The following is a 17,802-nucleotide window of genomic DNA, read 5'->3' on the forward strand; positions in this document are numbered from 1 at the left end:
TGCAGCATATAAAAAATATGATTAGCAATAATAGTAGTCATTGAATCTCCCTAAATTTCTTCACAATTTAGAAAATATAATTTTTTCAACAGGTTAGAATTACGAAAAGTCATTGGACCTCGTAGGTGGCCACCTTGCGGGCTGAACTTGTTGTTTTAGCGTGTATTTGAGCGCGAAAGTTGCAGAGTGTTTCGTAGGGGAAGAGTCACATCGTTTAGAGGTATGGGCGAGTAGAATTTGTCGGAAAATTTCTCATAATATGTTACTATTCGTGAAATAAATTGAGGGCAAATATACCTAGATCGAGAAAATTACTTTTAAATTTGTGAAAGCCGTTAACTAGCCTCCAGGGTAAATAATTGTGATCAATTATACCAATACGCGGAATAAAGTCAGTTCAAAGAAGTCGAAAAATGGCCGAGAAAAGCGCTGATATTTTAGAGGAGGATAATTCTGTCACGATGCTCGATGTTCTTCAAGAGGAAAATCAACTAGAGGAAGACGCCTACGCCGTGCTGGGTGCTTCCGATGATAAAAATTGCACCTATAACAAGGTATTCAGCCGCACTTTGAGCTCGGAGTTAACAGATTTTAACCTTTCTTCTCTACACCACATCCTCGACAACCACTCATCAGACTTTGGTTCTTTTATTGTATAATATATCGAAGATATTTCTCAACGCGAGATAAATTTCATTCAAAGCTATATTTTTCCACTCGCCGTAAGTAAATTTTCTCCCCGTTTCAACGTATCCTATATTGTGCATTACGTATTCACGATGCCAAACACCTAACGCAGATGTATATCACGTTAATGGCAGAAATGTCAACGAATTTTATGTAAACAGTAAACAGTTTTCTTTTTTCGTCAACACAATCTTACATAGATTTTTCGGATCCTAATCGAATTTCTTGCTTATATTCTTGGATGCTCAATGCAAATCTGTCAAGATCTAGGTATTCCTCTTGAAATACACCAACCCAAATTTCCAGGGCTACATTCGGCAGGCACTTTATGCCTGCAAGACCTGTCGCGGTGACGGAAATCCCGCCGGAGTGTGTCTGGCCTGTAGTTTTCAATGCCACGAGGGGCACGAGCTGGTTGAGCTTTACACCAAGCGCCACTTTCGCTGTGATTGTGGAAATTCCAAATTTGGTGACAAAAAGTGTAGCTTGGAACTGGTGAGGATTCTTTTCTTACACGGCATGGTTGAATGCGTACCAATCAATTTTCATGCTCATTTTCTATTTCTTTCAGACCAAACTCGACACTAACGAAGAAAATCAATACAACCAAAACTTTGATGGCTTTTATTGTACCTGTGCCAGACCTTATCCAGACCCTGAGGATACTAGCGGAGATGAAATGCTCCAGTGTGTTGTATGCGAGGATTGGTATCACTCCAAGGTCAGAGAGTAGACGACTTTAAATGAACTGCCTCGCGTCAGCCTGAAATTTCTTTACAGTCATAAAATTTTAGAAATATGTAGGGAGAAGAGATTTCAATATCACTGTTGAATTTCTCTTTGTTGCTAGTTTTAATCTACCTTCAAATCCGTCTTGGGTTTGTACAGACTTCAGTTTTTCACAATTTTTTTTTCTTTTCACCATTTAGCATCTTGGATGCGGAGATATTTCCCCTCCTGATGATTATGACGAATTGATTTGTTCTGGGTGTATGCAGAAACACACGTTCCTTTGGAAATATGCTTCGAAGTACTCAGGTAGATCTCACTTTAAGTTGAAAAATAACTCAATGCTATCCAGAGTTTAATCTAAAGGCTAATTTATTGAGGATATCATCACAGTGAATAGGGATGCGAAGAAGGACTCATCCAATGGAAAGGACGAAACTGTAGATGTCGGAAACATTCCTGCAGGTTGTAAGATACCGCTAGAACCGCAATCAACGTCAACGGGTGCCTGTTTTTGGGCAGAAGGTTGGCGATCATCTTTGTGCACTTGCGACAGCTGCAAAAAGGTATACTCTTTTACTGTGAAATCTTCTAAAAGTTTCGCAGCCTTTTTGAAACATTATATTGTTCTATGTGTTCAATATTTACTTACGCTTGTTAGACGTATGAAGAAAGCGGTATCCAATTCTTGCTCGATCCGATGGACAGTGTCCAGGTTTACGAAGAGGCTGGAAAAGCTAGCCAGACTGAATCCCAGTATGAAAGAGGAATGAAGGCACTCGCCTCACTCGGTCATGTTCAGCAATTAACTGCTATTGAAGGTGAGGTCACGAATACACAATAATTTATTCAAATTTCCGATTCTTTTGGAATATAATAAAACAAAATTGTTTTCCTTTTTTTCTCGATACTTTGTTAGAATTCAACAACATGAAGGAAAGACTCAAAGAATACCTTCAAAAGTTTGCCGAGAACAAGAAGATTGTACGCGAGGAGGATATCAAAGAATTCTTTTCTGGGATGGAAGCAAACAAACGTCAGAAGGTTGTTGTGCCAACATTTTGTCGTTGATTAGGAAAAAATAAAAAAAATAAGATCAATGAAAGGAAAATTAACAGATATGTGAATTTATAAAGAAAACGCAATATGCCCGCGTACTCGTATTTTATCCCACAATATTATTAGGGTCTTAAAAATTATTATGTATAATCATCTATGTGTCGTAAATATAATATTATAATTTGCAAAATCAGTATTTCTATAATGTATATTAATACTATTGAAAATTTACCTCAGGTTTTCCTCTCTCCAAAATTAGCTTCAGTTAGATTCGGTTTTTTTTTCTTTTGTAAAAGTTCTCGAGAATGGTATTTGTTAAACTAAAATAGTGCCGATATACGAAAAAGCTTAACACATACCTAATAATTACAGCTCTGAATCCCGCTGGAATCGCAAAACAGACGACGAATTAACAGGGGTCACTTCAAAAGAATTTCCCGAACAGAATTATCATCACGTAATTGTTTAAGCCATCGAACAAACAAAAATTAAGTATTATTAATCATGTCTAAAATCATTGTTGTTATTTTCGTTATCTTATAGCTAGGTAACAGTCGTTATGTTTAGTAATAAATAACAACGGATCTTATAAAAATATGTAACGTCTTTCAAAGTCTTTTTAAAGTATATTCAAGATGCTGCTTGTATATAATTTGCCATAAATTAAGGATCGGTAATGAGTGAAGATAAACGTTTGATAAATCAATTATAGAATTTCGTTTGTAATAGGAATTGCTATAAATTTGATTATACACATAAATTCAACTGGGCGATATTCATTGCCAAGTAATGCGATGTGTAAAAAGAAAAATATTACCTGTCGCTTGTTGAATATTCAAATTTGTCTAACATGCTAATTAATCGCACGTTTACATATTCGCGCAGTAGTTATCGCGAATGTGATGCAGGAATAATATGCGATCTTTTTTAAGCCATCATCATAGCTTGAACTATCTTACAATTCCACAAATAATAAATAAAAGTTTACATTTAAACTATAAGTATTACCTGATATAATATTAGTCACATAAACTCTTATCATCTCCGGTTAAGATGATCTAAATGGATTCTGCATTTTGAGGCAAAGTAAAAGCACGTGAATAATTTATTTCCTATAATGTTATCTACTGTAGTTATTATATTCCAATGTCAGATGGTTGATTTTTTGAAACACTGATTGTGTTGTTGTTGTTGTTCAGTTGTAACGGTACCACCAATATCGGATCATTGCTTTTTGGATTGTCAGTATAGACGGACCAGGTTTTCTCAATGCAGTCAAATATACCTGGTGAAAATAATGAAAGGAAGAAAAAAATTGTTGATTACAAACTCCTTGGACTCGCTACTCACTGTATATATTGCACTCACCGACAGCGATAGTTGTGATGCCATCCTCGTTTCCGGACTCAAAGACTTTGAACTCATTATCAGTCTGATCTCCCAAAATATTAATTACATCTTGACGATTCTTGGGTGAAGGATGACGAGAAATTGCAGCCATTCTGCATTCACTGCTTTTAATAATCAAACCATCAACTTCAGGTACACGTAGTCTTAAGTATCTGTTGAAGAACGAGTTTCATAATTAAAATCTTGGAAGTATATCGAATCTGTCTAATTGTAAGTCAGAAAAAATCATCTCGTAATTACTTGTTACAGTGATAAAACTGTTCCCCGGGACTGGCAGTCAGAATGCTAAGCTGTGACTGAGAAGCTCCAATTTCTACCGGGCCAACTTCTGCATTGTGAAACATTCTGTCTCCTTCCTGAGTGAGAAATGTCATGTTGACTGAAAATCCTTCCGCCGCTCCATACCCCTCGTTTCTCAGTGTTTGTTGCGCTTGCACAAAGTTCTCAACGCCGAGCAGAGAACGAGTGATGAAGTACCTGGCTGTAGCGTGTAAAAGTTGAATTATTCAACGCTAAAAGAAAATAAATTGCAACAGAGAAATTCACAAATATCTCATAAAGAGATCTACTCGTGTACTCACGAGTTTTCCCAGATCTCAGTGTGTTGGCGCTCAGAGTATTGATGCTGTACACCAGACCGTGATGATTGAAGCCCATCGTGTAACCAGGAAGAAAACCGGCGTAACTGAGCGACGTAAACTTCTCCTCTCTGAGACCAGGCTCGACAATGTGTGCCGACACAAGGTACCAATGATTCACTGTTTCGTCTAACGCATCTTCGGTATGACCCAATATTTCCTAAATACAACAAATGACGATTTCAAAGTGCGCGTTAGCCTTTAGCAGTAGCTTTCGCAACGAAACTAGCTTGAAAAATTGAATTTTGATATTTTCAGAGAAGTGATGAACACGACTTGGTCCTCTTACCTGGCCTGGTTGGTTGCAAATTACAGTCGAGCAGCCGACCGGTTTAGTATTCTCAGGAATACCAGTCGCTGCGACGGGCAGAATCTCATCGAGATGCATGAGGAAGAGCTGTAGTAAATAAGGATATTACATAAGAATAAGTACTATTTGTGAATTCCTTTGCGAAATTAGCTGATCGCGCTGTTACCTTGTGAAAAGGTACTTTAGCTCCATCTGCAGTCCCTTGAATTTCCCTCACGTACTGTGGAAATTGTTCCTTAACGCTGGCCAACGTATCCTCGTATACTCTGCGTCCTGCTTCAGTTTCGTATAATGGTAAATAGGACTCGTTCAACGGGCTGTAATTGCTAACGTAATTTTGAATCAGGCTCGCAAATGTTCGTCCCTGAAAAACAACAGCGTCCCCGATTATGATATGGTGTAAATGTAAAACATGAGCTCTATAACGCAAATGGACTTAGTAAAGGTCGCATGATCATTATAACAGTCACGTCACCATAAATGCAGGTATTTTTAATACCAACTGTGATTAGTTAGCTTACATGTACGTATAATTACATAGCCAAAGGAAAGATTTTTCAATTACAATTGCGGATTGCTTAATTATTGCAATATTATACTCGTCCTCGAATAAATGTGAGAAACGTTCCAACTCCCTTTTGGGAATGCAGATCTTTATATGGGGTTGAGATTGAATTGAGTAATTATACTCCTCCTGCCATAAGTATGATTGTCAGTATTTTTCTTTCCTTATCTACTCGTTTCAATTCTATTCTTCGACAAAAGATGCGGATTATCATAAGTATAAACTTTAGCGAATACTAAATGGAAGTGTAACTTGCAGCACATAATAATAGATATTGAAGGCCACTGTACATGGATTGGAGAAATTCTTGTCTGGTATTGCGACTGTTCGATTTTTTTAGATTCTAATCCAAAACAAGTTTCAAGGATCCGGTTAGGCCTGAACAGTGACTGATTTTCTAGGCGTCATTTATCTGGGAATATTATACCGCACGAGGCTGATCTTGAAACAATAATTAATTGATAAGCTTTTTGCATTACAGTAGTTACCGTGATAATAGATTACTATGTAAAAAAAAAAAAAGAATAACAAGAAATAAAAAAATTAACAAACTGCACGATCAGAAGTTATCACGTTCAATCCAGCTAAATTTGTGATCTTACATCGATTCAACTTTACAGAAATTGTATTTAGCAAAAATGTAAGTTTGCGCTACACATTGACCTACATTGCCGTAGAACTATTAACTGATTATCGCTTTGCTATCATAGCTGATTACGCGCAATGTATTATAAATATCTCTATGCATGTATGCATACCCTATTTAACGCCGTAAAAGTAATGGCGACAAAAAAAATGATTATTTTTTTTTCAAACTTTTGTACGATGAAATGATAATGATTTGCTTATCTGAAGTAAACACGCAGGCAGTTTATACAAAGGCGAAGAGTCCTTCAAATATAATTATTTTTACATTTCACTGCGAGGGCTTAAATGTATTCTCGTAATTGAGCACAGAACGCAAAGTTTTTTCAGCTTCTAATTTAAGGATTTCAAAATTCGCAACCTGCAGCGTTTTAACTTCCCGAAACGTTCCAAGTATACCTGGTTGCCTGCGACTCGTTATTCAGGCGTAACAAAGTTATTGTGAATACAAATTTCAATGGATTTCGGATTGCCAAGAATCCATTTCAAGACGAATTCAACGCATTTTAATTCCTTGATAATCCCTAACTAAAAACTTGGAAGTTTAAAGGAGTTTGATCATTATCTGCGTATCTCAATCGCAACATCTATTTTTCACTGGATGTGCAGCGATCTGAACAGCGATAAATCGTTAATCATCAACGATGATTTAGAATTTATTTTCTATTATGCAAATACCAATGCATCCTGTTAACATAAGCAAATACACAACTTTTTTGTAAAAAGGTTATTAGCAGTTTTAGAAAAACTGAGAATTCACATTTTTTATCTTCGTTACATGTATATAAATTTGCTAAAATTTATCTATCAACTTGCATTGTGTAACTACCCGTTCTGCATTCAATAAATAAATAAATAAATAAATAAATTTACAAATACGTTTGTTTTATCGAAAACTTGTATATATATATATGTATATATATATATGTTTATACGTGGGTAGGTGTGATTATAGGTGTTATACTCACTATGTCGAAACCGATCTCGTAGTGAGTTCCTCTCGCATGAATGACGGGGATCGCATTTCGGCGGCCAATGCTCTCGACCAGATTGGCCTTTCCGTTCACCGCAATGGACATTGTGTCTATGACGTTTTTTTTTAGCTCACAATCAGTCGTCACAGCTCGCCGTAATTCCAGTCCCAAAATATGTCTGTGCTCAAAATTTCGATACGATACTACACTATACTTGAATTAGAGCGGCGACTTTAACGAGCCTGCGTAACACCTTGCCTATAATAATAATAATAATAATAATAATAATAATATTAATCATAATAATAATAGATGGGAGAAACAGATGTGAGATTATATACCACAGGTGTGCAATCAAAAAGTTGCACAGGTTTTTTTTATACCGTTTCTGATAGATTTTCGATCACTGAAGCCGGGAAATATACTTAACAAGTTTCATCACGTCAGGTTTTTTTTTTTCAACTCGTTTTTGTAGTTTTCTTTAGGTTGAAACTATCGTTTGAATTGTAATCTGGTATTGTTATTCTTGATTCTAAAAATCCTATGCAAAAGTAATTTCTTATTGTTATTTAATATGAAAAAGAGTGAGATTCGAGAGTAAATAGTAGCAGGGAAAGAGAAAATGAAAAACGGAAGCTCGTTCGGAGATGTATCAGAGAGAGGAGGAAAAGGTTTCGTAGGCGAAAAGAATGAACGAGGAATATTAAATACATTTCGTAAAGAAATTGTTTGTTCAATTTTATAAGAAATATTGTTTAGTTCGATGTAATAAAATTGTGGTTTTTTCAGTATTGTTATGCTTCTTTTTTTTTATGCAAACACCTTGTATTTTTCAAGAATGCTGTACGTGACGGCGGGAAATGGAAGTCATTTTTTTATTCAGCATAATCGAAAACTTAATATTTATCAAAAATATCCCATGTAGCTGAAATAAGATATTTTTTTACAGAACCGTGGTTATTAAAAGGCCGTTTTGACGCATTGTTAACTTTTCACGCGGCTCCTGCATAATTCACACATGTTACGCCTTTTTGTAAAGCCAAAAAATTATTACTTTCTTTCATCACTTGAGTAATTTAGAACGGTGAATATTATCAGTATAAGTATGTATAAAGCTGAACTGTAGCCGCTGTGTAACATTTATAATGTATAAATATTCATGAAAATACTGAATACATTATATCGAAGACGAAGCAAAAAAATTTATACGCCTAATAATTGAAGAGAATTAAAAATTGCACTAACAGTATTTTTTAATCCTTATCTTATTAAATTCTAGTCCCGTTCACTTGTTCCAAATAAAGCTTATTTCAAATTCAAATTACGGAACGAAGAATTCAGGGAGTTGATAAAAAAAAAAATCACTTAAGTTCATTTGATTTTATTCCCATACTTTTTTGTGTTTCATTGCAAGGAGGTGCAACAGGTTTCAACGTTAAACGTGACATCACTATTCGCTATACGTGAACAAGTAATAGAGAAGAAAAAATGTATCCGGATGTACAACTTTGGAATATAATTGATTTCACGGAGCGTGCAAAATTTTTTTACACAGATAATAAAACAGTACGTTATATATTTTGACTAGTAACAATAATAGTAACTCAATTGTAAACAATACAAGGATTTTCTCTGCACTCGTAACATATTATACACGTATGAATATTGGTGTGGTTAATTTTTTAACTTTTTTTTTTTTTTTCATTTTTACGGTGCCACTCGAAAACTTTGTGATAAATGTTGAAAAAAAAAGTATGGAGGATGTGGCAAAAATATTTAAAAGCTGTACGCATGAAAATAAATCAGAAATATTACAGTAATTGGTAGCGAGCATTAAATATTTTCCTACCACCTTCAAGTTTTGCAACAATTTTTTTTTTCTCAATGTTTGTCACAAATTTTTCGAGTGGCACCATAAAAAAAAGACAAAAGAAAAACTAACGAACGTATTCGAAGATTCGTTTTTATTTCAACGAGAAAGGAAAAATTTCACTAAGCCGTTTCAAATTGTTTACCTAACTTGACGATGTTTGATAATTCCCACTGTCACTCCACATGCATATTTTCTAATCGCTTGCAGGAAATATACGTGATTTAGTTAGGCGGTATAAATATCAACAAACGAATCTCAAAACAGTTATACGAAGTTCGCGAGAGAACTGACGGCAGTTCTGTGAACGCTGATGTCTTATTGACGAGAGTGGTATACCTATACGACTGTATCTTTAAAAAATTTTCAACATTCATGCATGTAATATAAAAAGAGTCCGTTACATAGGTATTTTCAAGGACTCCAATTGCGGAACGCGTCTGTTGACTCTATAAGAACTACGTAATAGCGTGGATTCTCTCATAACGAGATCCCAGATATTTCTTTCTTTCCAGTTGGCATATTATAGCGCATTTATTTATGCTATTAAACTTGTACCTATACGTTGTGCCTGTATAAACCACATTAAAAGAATAAACCAAACGAAGATATTAAATTTATATCCGCAGTTCACCTTAATTGTCAATATATATACATATATACTTGGAATTATAATTCTTTGTTATTTCTCGCTTTGTGGCGATTTAAATTCCTTTCTAATGTGGAGTAACGATAAGCGGCTGTAACTATATCCGATACACGTTTACACAAACTCACCGCGGCAGCAGGTTCCGTTTGATTTCGTGTGACACGTGTGTTTTCTTTTACTTTTTTCTCCTTTTCCCAAAAACACGGCTACTCAGAGAGGTGAAAAACTGTGTCGGAAAAACTTTCGAAAACACTGGAGCACCGTGTGCCAATGTTTTCAATTTGCCAAGCAGAGAACCGACAGTCGAACCGGTCCACCTCTCGAAATTCGATTTGCGTCTAGTTGTCTCCAAGACTCGACGCCGATTTAGGTTCTAAACATCCAACAACCACCACTCATCCTAGTCTAGCAGATCCGTCTTTCAGCGCAGGCGCCGGATGAAGACTTTGAAAACTCGTACTATTTACATACGTAACGAATAATCATACACGTAAGCTATGCGCTGGAAACGAGCTTATTCAACGTCACGTGATCGTAACGTTCGATATTTGAATTTTCAAATCTGGCGCTTCTACTCCCGCCGCGCGTTTCGATCAACGGCTGAATAATACGAGTAACTGTAACCATAAAGCTGCACAGGTTTTCTTTATACTGTTTATTATAGATCTTCACTCACTGAAATCGAGAAAATATACTCGAAAAGTTCCATAGCGTCAGGTTTTTTCTTCAACTGGTGTTTGTAGTTTCATTTAGAGTGAAACTGTCGTTTAAATCGAAATATGGCATTCTATTCTTGATTATGAAAATCCCGTGCAAAAGCGATTTCTTAATTCCATTTAATGTGTATCAGAGTGAGACGTAAAGAATAAAATGCAAAGGGGGAAAGAGAAAATGGAATGCGGAAGCGTCTTCGGAGGTGTATCAACAAAAAGACGAAAAGGTTTTATAGGCGAAAAGAATGAACACGAAATGTTAAATACATTCCACAAGCGAAATGATTGTTCAATTGTTTTTACGGACTTTTGTAATTTCTCTCGACCATTTGCATCGCGAAATAGGCGACCCTGTCTTTTCGTCCCGTAATCTTTGTTAATTTTCAATATTCAAACTCTTTAATTTCTCGCAATAATTGCGCAATATTTTCGTTGAAGCTATTGGTTATACAAATATTACGTAAAATATGAATCCACTGATCGAATATCTGATGCTAATTAGATAGAATGAGATTAGATCTTTGAAAATTGAATGGTAGATTTTTTTTTTTTTGTAAACCATTCTTGTATAATATTCACGCTGTCGAATGATTTTTAAATAAATTTACAATATATCATTCTATGCACCAGACAAATAATAATAATAAACGCTTGTAACGATAATTATACCTATACAATACGCAAGCGGTGTGAAGTTGCATTAGATAATATATGAGTAGTTCATATTTACCTGCAGTTTTTACTCGATTTCTGCATTTACAGCGCACGCGCAAGCCAGCCGGTAATTGAATCGTTATAATCTCACTCTGAAGATTGTATGAATTGTAATATTTATGACACTGTGTATACATTATCGGGTTTGTTATTACTACGATATGTTTTTTGCATCAAGTCAGCTATTTTATGATCAGATTAGCACGACCCGCTTATATTAGTATTATTTTATTAATTTTCTCTATTCTTCTTTCTGTTTATGATCTTCGTTTGTATTCTTACTTTTGAAATAGAGCTGATCAGTTAACTAATTTTGCATAGCGAATTATGGATCGATATTTAACGAGGCTGCCCTCATTGTTGCATTCCATTTATAATATAGAAAAAAATAAATAAATAAATAAAAAACAAGACCAAGCTAAGGGATAAATATTGTCGATTCAATATCAATGTTTCGAATTATCAAATTTATACTGGATGAATGTGAAAGATCTGTTCGAAATGTACAGGTCTTCGTGTATATTCTAACAATAACTGTTACGTGTTGTAAATTTTGCAACTTTTAAAAGCAACAGACGGCAAAGCGAAACGTTATGTAAATGGAGAAGGTCAAGATTAGAAGTTGGAAAAAAAAAAAACAGGTAATAGAAAACTACTATCGTCTCTTGGCTATTGGTACATCGTATTACAAACAAAAAAAAAAAAGAAAAAACACGACCAGTGTTTAACCCAATCTTTAATATTCTCGACACTTGTATCTACTGTTGGACATTATATTAATATTAGAATTAAAACATTCACAACAGCATCATGTCGTCGCGAAGGTCTTCATGCCTACAGTCCTCTTACAACTTTCAGCATCTTGCGCAATACCCATTGTAACAAAGATAATGACGACAATGGAATCAGTTTTACATTTTGCACAGCTGTCATAATTTGCGTTGTTATTAGCAATTTTCTTCCATCCATCGGTTCAGGGATGAAAACCGATAGAGCCACCGACGGAACACGATTCATTCAATTTTTTCCCCGTCTTAGTATCAAAAAAAAAAGTCGATTAATCGAGTCAAGAAAAAAATAATAAGCGAACACGACTCGATTGAATCGGTAAAAATTAATCGATTGTTTCATTTTCTTTCTTTTTCTTAAACGACGAATTTGAAATTAAAATTTCATAAAATTAAGCATGTAGTTTTGATGGTAGAAAAGTTTTTTGATTATCCACGGTTTCGTTAAAAATATTTATCAATTTCAGGTATAAAAATATTAATTTATATTTCACTTGTTATATCAGATATGTGTAGTTAGTAATTAGTAAGACAATGATAATAATTCATAATTTAATAATGTAAATTGATGAACGTTGTATTGCATCGTTCATGGGATTAAAAATCAAAAATCAATTGCGAAGAAAAAATAATCGAGTTTGAAAAATAATCGATTACACTCGATTGATCGGGGAAGAAAAAAAAGAATCGATTTGGATAATTTTTACGGTTTCCGAGCACGTTACACGCTGTAACGGAGAGAAAAAGAAACAAAAAATAAAAAAAAAAAGGACAAGAGCAAACAGAGTATTCGTAGGTCGACACGAAACACATAAATTGCAAGGAAACTACAGATTATAACATGTACGCGTAACCTTGTTGTACAATATTATAGGTATACGGAAAAAAAAAAGAAAAGTAAGAACAAAATATTTAAATAGTAAAACACACCCGCTGCCAGACGAATAAAAAATGCTCTTGATTAGCGATCTCACGTATAAAGTTATTGCGTCACAGGAAATAAATTTTACAAATTGCAATGATATATACCAATGCTGTTACGTACTATAATTAGCTGTTATATAATTTATATACCGGCCAGATCGGTCTTATACCGACCAATGCCACCTCTAATATGATAACGTTTCAGAATTATGCAATACATCCATATACTGCTAGCGTAAACAAAACACGTTTGATCCTTTCTCAATTATCCTCATCGATTAGCTTACATAATAATCGCGAACTAGTTACGAGGACGTCTAAAATCACTCAGCGTTGTAACGTCTCCGAAATAAAATCGTCCAACTCGTTCTCACGGATTCAATTATACAGGTATAATATAGCCGACGAACGTATGTCGAAATGTTAATATAGTATGTTAACTAATGATGCTGTTTACTATACTTCAAGGCCTTGTCCCAAGAGTACGATCGAACGGAGCAGTTTAATCGAGTATAATAGTAATTATACATAATAATAATAATAATAATAATAATAACAATAATAATAATAATGTGATCTACGTCTGCAAACTTCTTCTACTTTATAAATTGATAATGAATATGCGAAAACTATATATCATCGTTAGATATTTATGTCGGTACGACGTTTCGAAAATCATTGAGTGAAATGCGGAATAAGTATACATATTATATCGTTTCGATTGTAGATAGCACAACTTTCGAAAAATTATACTGACGACTGGTTTGGGAAAAAAATGGTCAAAATGGTTGGAAAAAAAAGAAACATATACAAAACAAACTTATTTAAATGATATTATCAGCTTGTGTAATCATCTCATCGAAACCCCTAGCTAAATAAATACTTTCTTTCGTATGTCATTATTGAAATATGTATTCCGATAGGTCATTCAAGATCGCAGAACCAGATATAAGACGGTGTTTTTTTGTTTCTTCTATTCTTCCTAACGAATATTAATTGCCCGTGTGTATAATGCAACGTATATAATTTATAAGGGTAAAACGGTACGTCAATCACCATTAAATAGAACGGTGATAAAAAGGGTGAAGAATAGAGAACAAATAAGAAAATTATGTACATAAATCATTGCAGTCATTACCAATGCCTGCTTTACGATTTACTATCAAACGTTCATTCGTCGCGTATTAACATAACCGATCTGAAAATGCACACAAGCGATCTATACACGGAGGGAAAGGATTTATTTCAGTAATGTGATATTCGTTTGATTAAACTAAATGCTATAGTCAAATACGGTAAACGCAATACTTCCGTAAATTTAAGAAAATACTTTTGTCGGACTTAATATGTAAATAAATCATGCCTTCGAATGATCATGCTGATGTGAATTTTGTATCAAGAAAATGTGTGATTGAAATGACTAAAAATTTGATCGAACGTATCTCAATCATTTTGTTTTAAAAATATGAAATTATTGTACCAAAACAAATGTTTTGTTGAGTCGAGATATTCAATAGAAACAGGTATTGAAAATTGTTATTACACAAATCTTTGGCATTGACTTGACCATTAAGAGGTATTCAAGAATTGCAGAAAATGTGTTCTTCGAATGATATCGTTTGTAATACTGGTGTGACTGCAATATATTGTAAAATTCACTCAAGATTTTACGAATCACATTCGAAAATTTATTGTTGTCAGTATGCGTAGATTTATAAATTGTACATGGTGTACATTTCGAATGTACAGGAACTGGGTATTACGCATTCCTGACTTGGATCAGTTAAACTGATAGCGAATTTAATTCACGTTATCCGGATCTGATTACGAGGCCGACTACCCAGTTTTATAACAATCTTTGAAGCTACTTTCATAGCGAGAAAGTTCACCGCCTAGTGGCCGTTTACAGTACTAGTATACCGATACTTACGATGAATATATTCGCTACTTGTTCGATCACGACAAGAAAGCCATTTTTGTTGAATCAAGGAATTCGCTTGACTAAATCATTTTGACAAACTACCTAATAAATCGAAATTGTCGAATTGAAGTAATCGTATTTAAACAAACAAGGGAATGGACTCTGACAAAATTTATTTTCGTGTTTCAAGAATTCCTTTATCTCCGTGTATGCGTGTAGCTGCAATTACGTATGCAATTAATTAAGCCATAGACAAATTGCATCGACAAGCGAAAATACGTAGTGTAGTATATGTAATTGACACAGAAATGTGTTGAAAATTTATAATATCATTACTATTGTTATTATATAATAAGAAATTACTCAATGCAGGATTCTTAAAATAAGATGTAATATAAGATATGAATTTCTGTTTTACGTATTTATTACTGTACGTAAGCGAGTTAAAAAAAAAAAAAAACGATTGGCGTTCGAATGCAGGAAAAAATTATTCGCATTACGAACATTTATACTACCTTGCAAAAATTTTATATTAATGTAGCAGAATCAGCAAATTAGTACACCTCGAGTTATTCGCCTTTTCAAACGGATTGTTTCTTGGTATATTACTGCGGGTTAAAAATTTCGTGTAATGAAACTGTTTTGAACGGAAAATATAAATTTTTGATTTCACCCCCGACCCAGGAATTACCTTGTAAACTTATATTTTGTAAAATAAAAATTTTATTCCATCCTCTTCGACCGATATCAATTCTTTTCCCTATTTTTTATATCGGCATAAAACTTCATTGATACTTTAGCCGTAGTCGATCGAACGTGAAACATAAGGTTGCGAATTTCATAAGACCCCATCCATACGTGCAATGTGTATCGCAGGTATTATAGAAAGGTAAAAAGAGGAAAGGCAAGAAGGCGGTCAGTGCGTTAGGATCGCCACGACACCGTAAACTAAACGACTCCTGTGCCTCAAGTACGTATCTACATCTCCCAGCAACATTGACCCGATTCGTCAACCCCTAATGAAAATTTATTCCGACATCTGCACACCTGCGTGTATCCGATAAATATTGTAAAACTCGTTGCAAAATCTCTCGATTCCCATATTTACCGCACGACACGGTTTTATTCAACTGGAATTAATTACGTTACCGGCAGCGGTAAGGATCTGATACTTCCAGGGGATATTTAAGCATTTTAGATTTAGTAATCTGATTAAATACGTGACTACATACACTGTATTAGCCATTCCTGAAGGTTTGTTTTCTGCAATCGGTTCACAATCGGTAACATTAAATCTGTCACAATATAGTACGTTGATCTTTCTAGAATTTCGACGCTTTTGCCGATCATTTCGTAAGCAGAGTTTCAAATTTCTAGCCTCCTGTAAAAGATGAAATAGTGATTGAATCATTCTTGCTATAATTTTGTTTCGAGTTGAACGAGTCTTGATAACCGACGAGTGATGGAAGAGATCGTATAATAAAAATAAAATTCCAAGCGCGTTAACGGCGGCCATTTCTAACACATTCAAAGATATTCAGATTCGGGAATGAGTTTTGCGTCACATGTTAGAAAAGCATGCCTTCGTGTTAGATAACCGGAAATTTTTTTACAGGCTTCGTTCGAGAACGTGAAATGCCTCACTCCGGTGGATTCCGTCGTGTATTAGGGCTTCAAGATATCTAGGTGATCCATTAAACTAATAAAATTAAGAACACGCGTCTTATATGGCTTCTGTAAAAGGATCATACCTTTGGGTCATACCTAAGGTAGAGGGCCTTACGTACTATCTAGAGATCCAGTAATTGTTTATTACTGATGAGATAATTTTTCAATAGAGATATTAATAATCGGTGTTTTTTAACCGAATTAATTCAACAACCAAAGCACAAATTCGCTCGAATTGAAACTGCGGAATTTGGTCTGTTATAAATAAATAAATCGGTTAAAGGAATAAATGAACCGGACCATCATAAAATTCTTACTTATGTTTATTACTGTAACGTTATTGTTTTATTTCTTGATTTTTTTAATCTTATAGAGCGTGTTGCGCGTCAGATATGACATAAACAAGTAGATTAGTATGATTTTTACCTAAAAACGATTATTAATGCTTTTAATAATAGAGTAAATGTATATTTATGTACCATAATATTCACATTATATTATATACCCGATAAATTGTTAATCGTATGACTATGTAATTATATAAATTAAAAAAGGCTCTTCGGGGAAAATAATTTATCAGCATTATAACTTATTACGACGACAAAACTTCGCAGGAACCTCCACATACACAACGAAAATCATTCAATTTATTTAGGCTATCTTAGACGGTATTTTTAGAATAAAGAAGAAAAGAGTACCGCTCTCTTTGTTTTTCTCCCCGCTAAAAGAATTACATTTAAAAACTAAATAACCGCTCTGTACAAATGATAGAAGTGGTTAATTATATATTTATTTGTTCGAAACGGGATTTCACAAATCAATTCTATTTCTCGTTCTCAAACCAGTTGATAGAATTCTAACAGAGGTCAGTAACTTTATTATATTACACAGAAAAGCAGTGAGGTACGAGTTTAAAATTGTAGAGAGAAAGCAGCACCCTTTTATATTTACTTTTTTTTTATAAATTCAACAACATACGTATTATACTGTTATTAGTTAATACGCATGTAAATCATACAAGCGATTTTTTCCATTCTGTTATTTAAAGATACGCGTAATGTTAGTATGATCAATTTTTTTTTAAGATACCGAGTGAGTTTTTGTTTTTGCTCCTCATCTCTTCACTTCTTTTCTTTATCAGTATCAAATATCACTATGCCGTAATATTCACAAACATATCATACATACATACATACACACACACACACACATATATATATATACATATATATGCATATACAGCTTGAGCATTAGACTGCATTAGCTGCATGGTACGTAACTTAAGGCATAACTAATTAAACACCCCGTATTTACATTATGTTTCTACCATGTCACTGAATCTGCGAAATTGTCCACTTCGTTGATGGTTAAAAAAAATTAATCGCACAATGAGAACAACGGCTCATTATTCGAGACAATAGATTTCCTTATTGATTAGCCGAATGCTGTTACTCTTGTCCGTGTCAGCCGGCTGATTGGCATTGTTAACCAAAAGAAAAACATCTATTACCGCCAATTCGATTCGTTTTACAATGAAA

The 17,802-nt window shown here is 34.3% G+C and overlaps 2 protein-coding genes and 2 long non-coding RNA genes across 8 annotated transcripts; 3 read left to right on the forward strand and 1 right to left on the reverse strand.

The window, feature by feature from the left end:
- Positions 1–121: 121 nt before the first annotated feature.
- Positions 122–2,892, forward strand: LOC124212420 (putative E3 ubiquitin-protein ligase UBR7). 2 transcript variants are annotated; one of them, XM_046612406.2, is made up of 8 exons: positions 126–554; positions 994–1,182; positions 1,259–1,408; positions 1,617–1,725; positions 1,810–1,982; positions 2,078–2,237; positions 2,336–2,460; positions 2,848–2,892. In XM_046612406.2, the coding sequence occupies exons 1-8, from the start codon at positions 414–416 to the stop codon at positions 2,851–2,853; spliced, it is 1,053 nt and encodes a 350-aa protein (XP_046468362.1). In that variant the 5' UTR covers positions 126–413; the 3' UTR covers positions 2,854–2,892. The 2 variants fall into 2 exon arrangements, with proteins under 2 accessions (XP_046468361.1, XP_046468362.1); XM_046612405.2 differs by having other exon boundaries at positions 122–554; positions 2,336–2,892.
- tan (C45 family peptidase tan) lies at positions 2,714–9,922 on the reverse strand. Of its 4 annotated transcripts, none has more exons than XM_046612404.2 (9): positions 9,665–9,922; positions 7,448–7,558; positions 7,012–7,275; positions 5,000–5,197; positions 4,813–4,920; positions 4,467–4,683; positions 4,126–4,366; positions 3,844–4,037; positions 2,714–3,760 (listed from the first exon to the last, which is right to left on the reverse strand). In XM_046612404.2, exons 3-9 carry the CDS (start codon positions 7,120–7,122, stop codon positions 3,612–3,614), a joined length of 1,218 nt encoding a protein of 405 aa, XP_046468360.1. In that variant the 5' UTR covers positions 7,123–7,275; positions 7,448–7,558; positions 9,665–9,922; the 3' UTR covers positions 2,714–3,611. The 4 variants fall into 4 exon arrangements, with proteins under 4 accessions (XP_046468360.1, XP_046468357.1, XP_046468356.1 ...); XM_046612401.2 differs by having other exon boundaries at positions 7,401–7,558; XM_046612400.2 differs by lacking the exon at positions 7,448–7,558.
- Positions 9,923–12,916: 2,994 nt separating this feature from the next.
- LOC124212423 (uncharacterized) lies at positions 12,917–15,422 on the forward strand. The gene is made up of 3 exons (XR_006881643.2): positions 12,917–13,065; positions 13,144–13,193; positions 13,403–15,422. It is a non-coding gene; the product is annotated as an uncharacterized lncRNA (long non-coding RNA).
- A 60-nt stretch (positions 15,423–15,482) lies between these two features.
- On the forward strand, positions 15,483–16,856 carry LOC138190460 (uncharacterized). Its single transcript, XR_011176438.1, has 2 exons — positions 15,483–15,566; positions 16,212–16,856. It is a non-coding gene; the product is annotated as an uncharacterized lncRNA (long non-coding RNA).
- Positions 16,857–17,802: the final 946 nt, after the last annotated feature.

Source organism: Neodiprion pinetum, chromosome 2 (genome assembly GCF_021155775.2).
Source record: "Neodiprion pinetum isolate iyNeoPine1 chromosome 2, iyNeoPine1.2, whole genome shotgun sequence".
Taxonomy (NCBI): domain Eukaryota; kingdom Metazoa; phylum Arthropoda; class Insecta; order Hymenoptera; family Diprionidae; genus Neodiprion; species Neodiprion pinetum.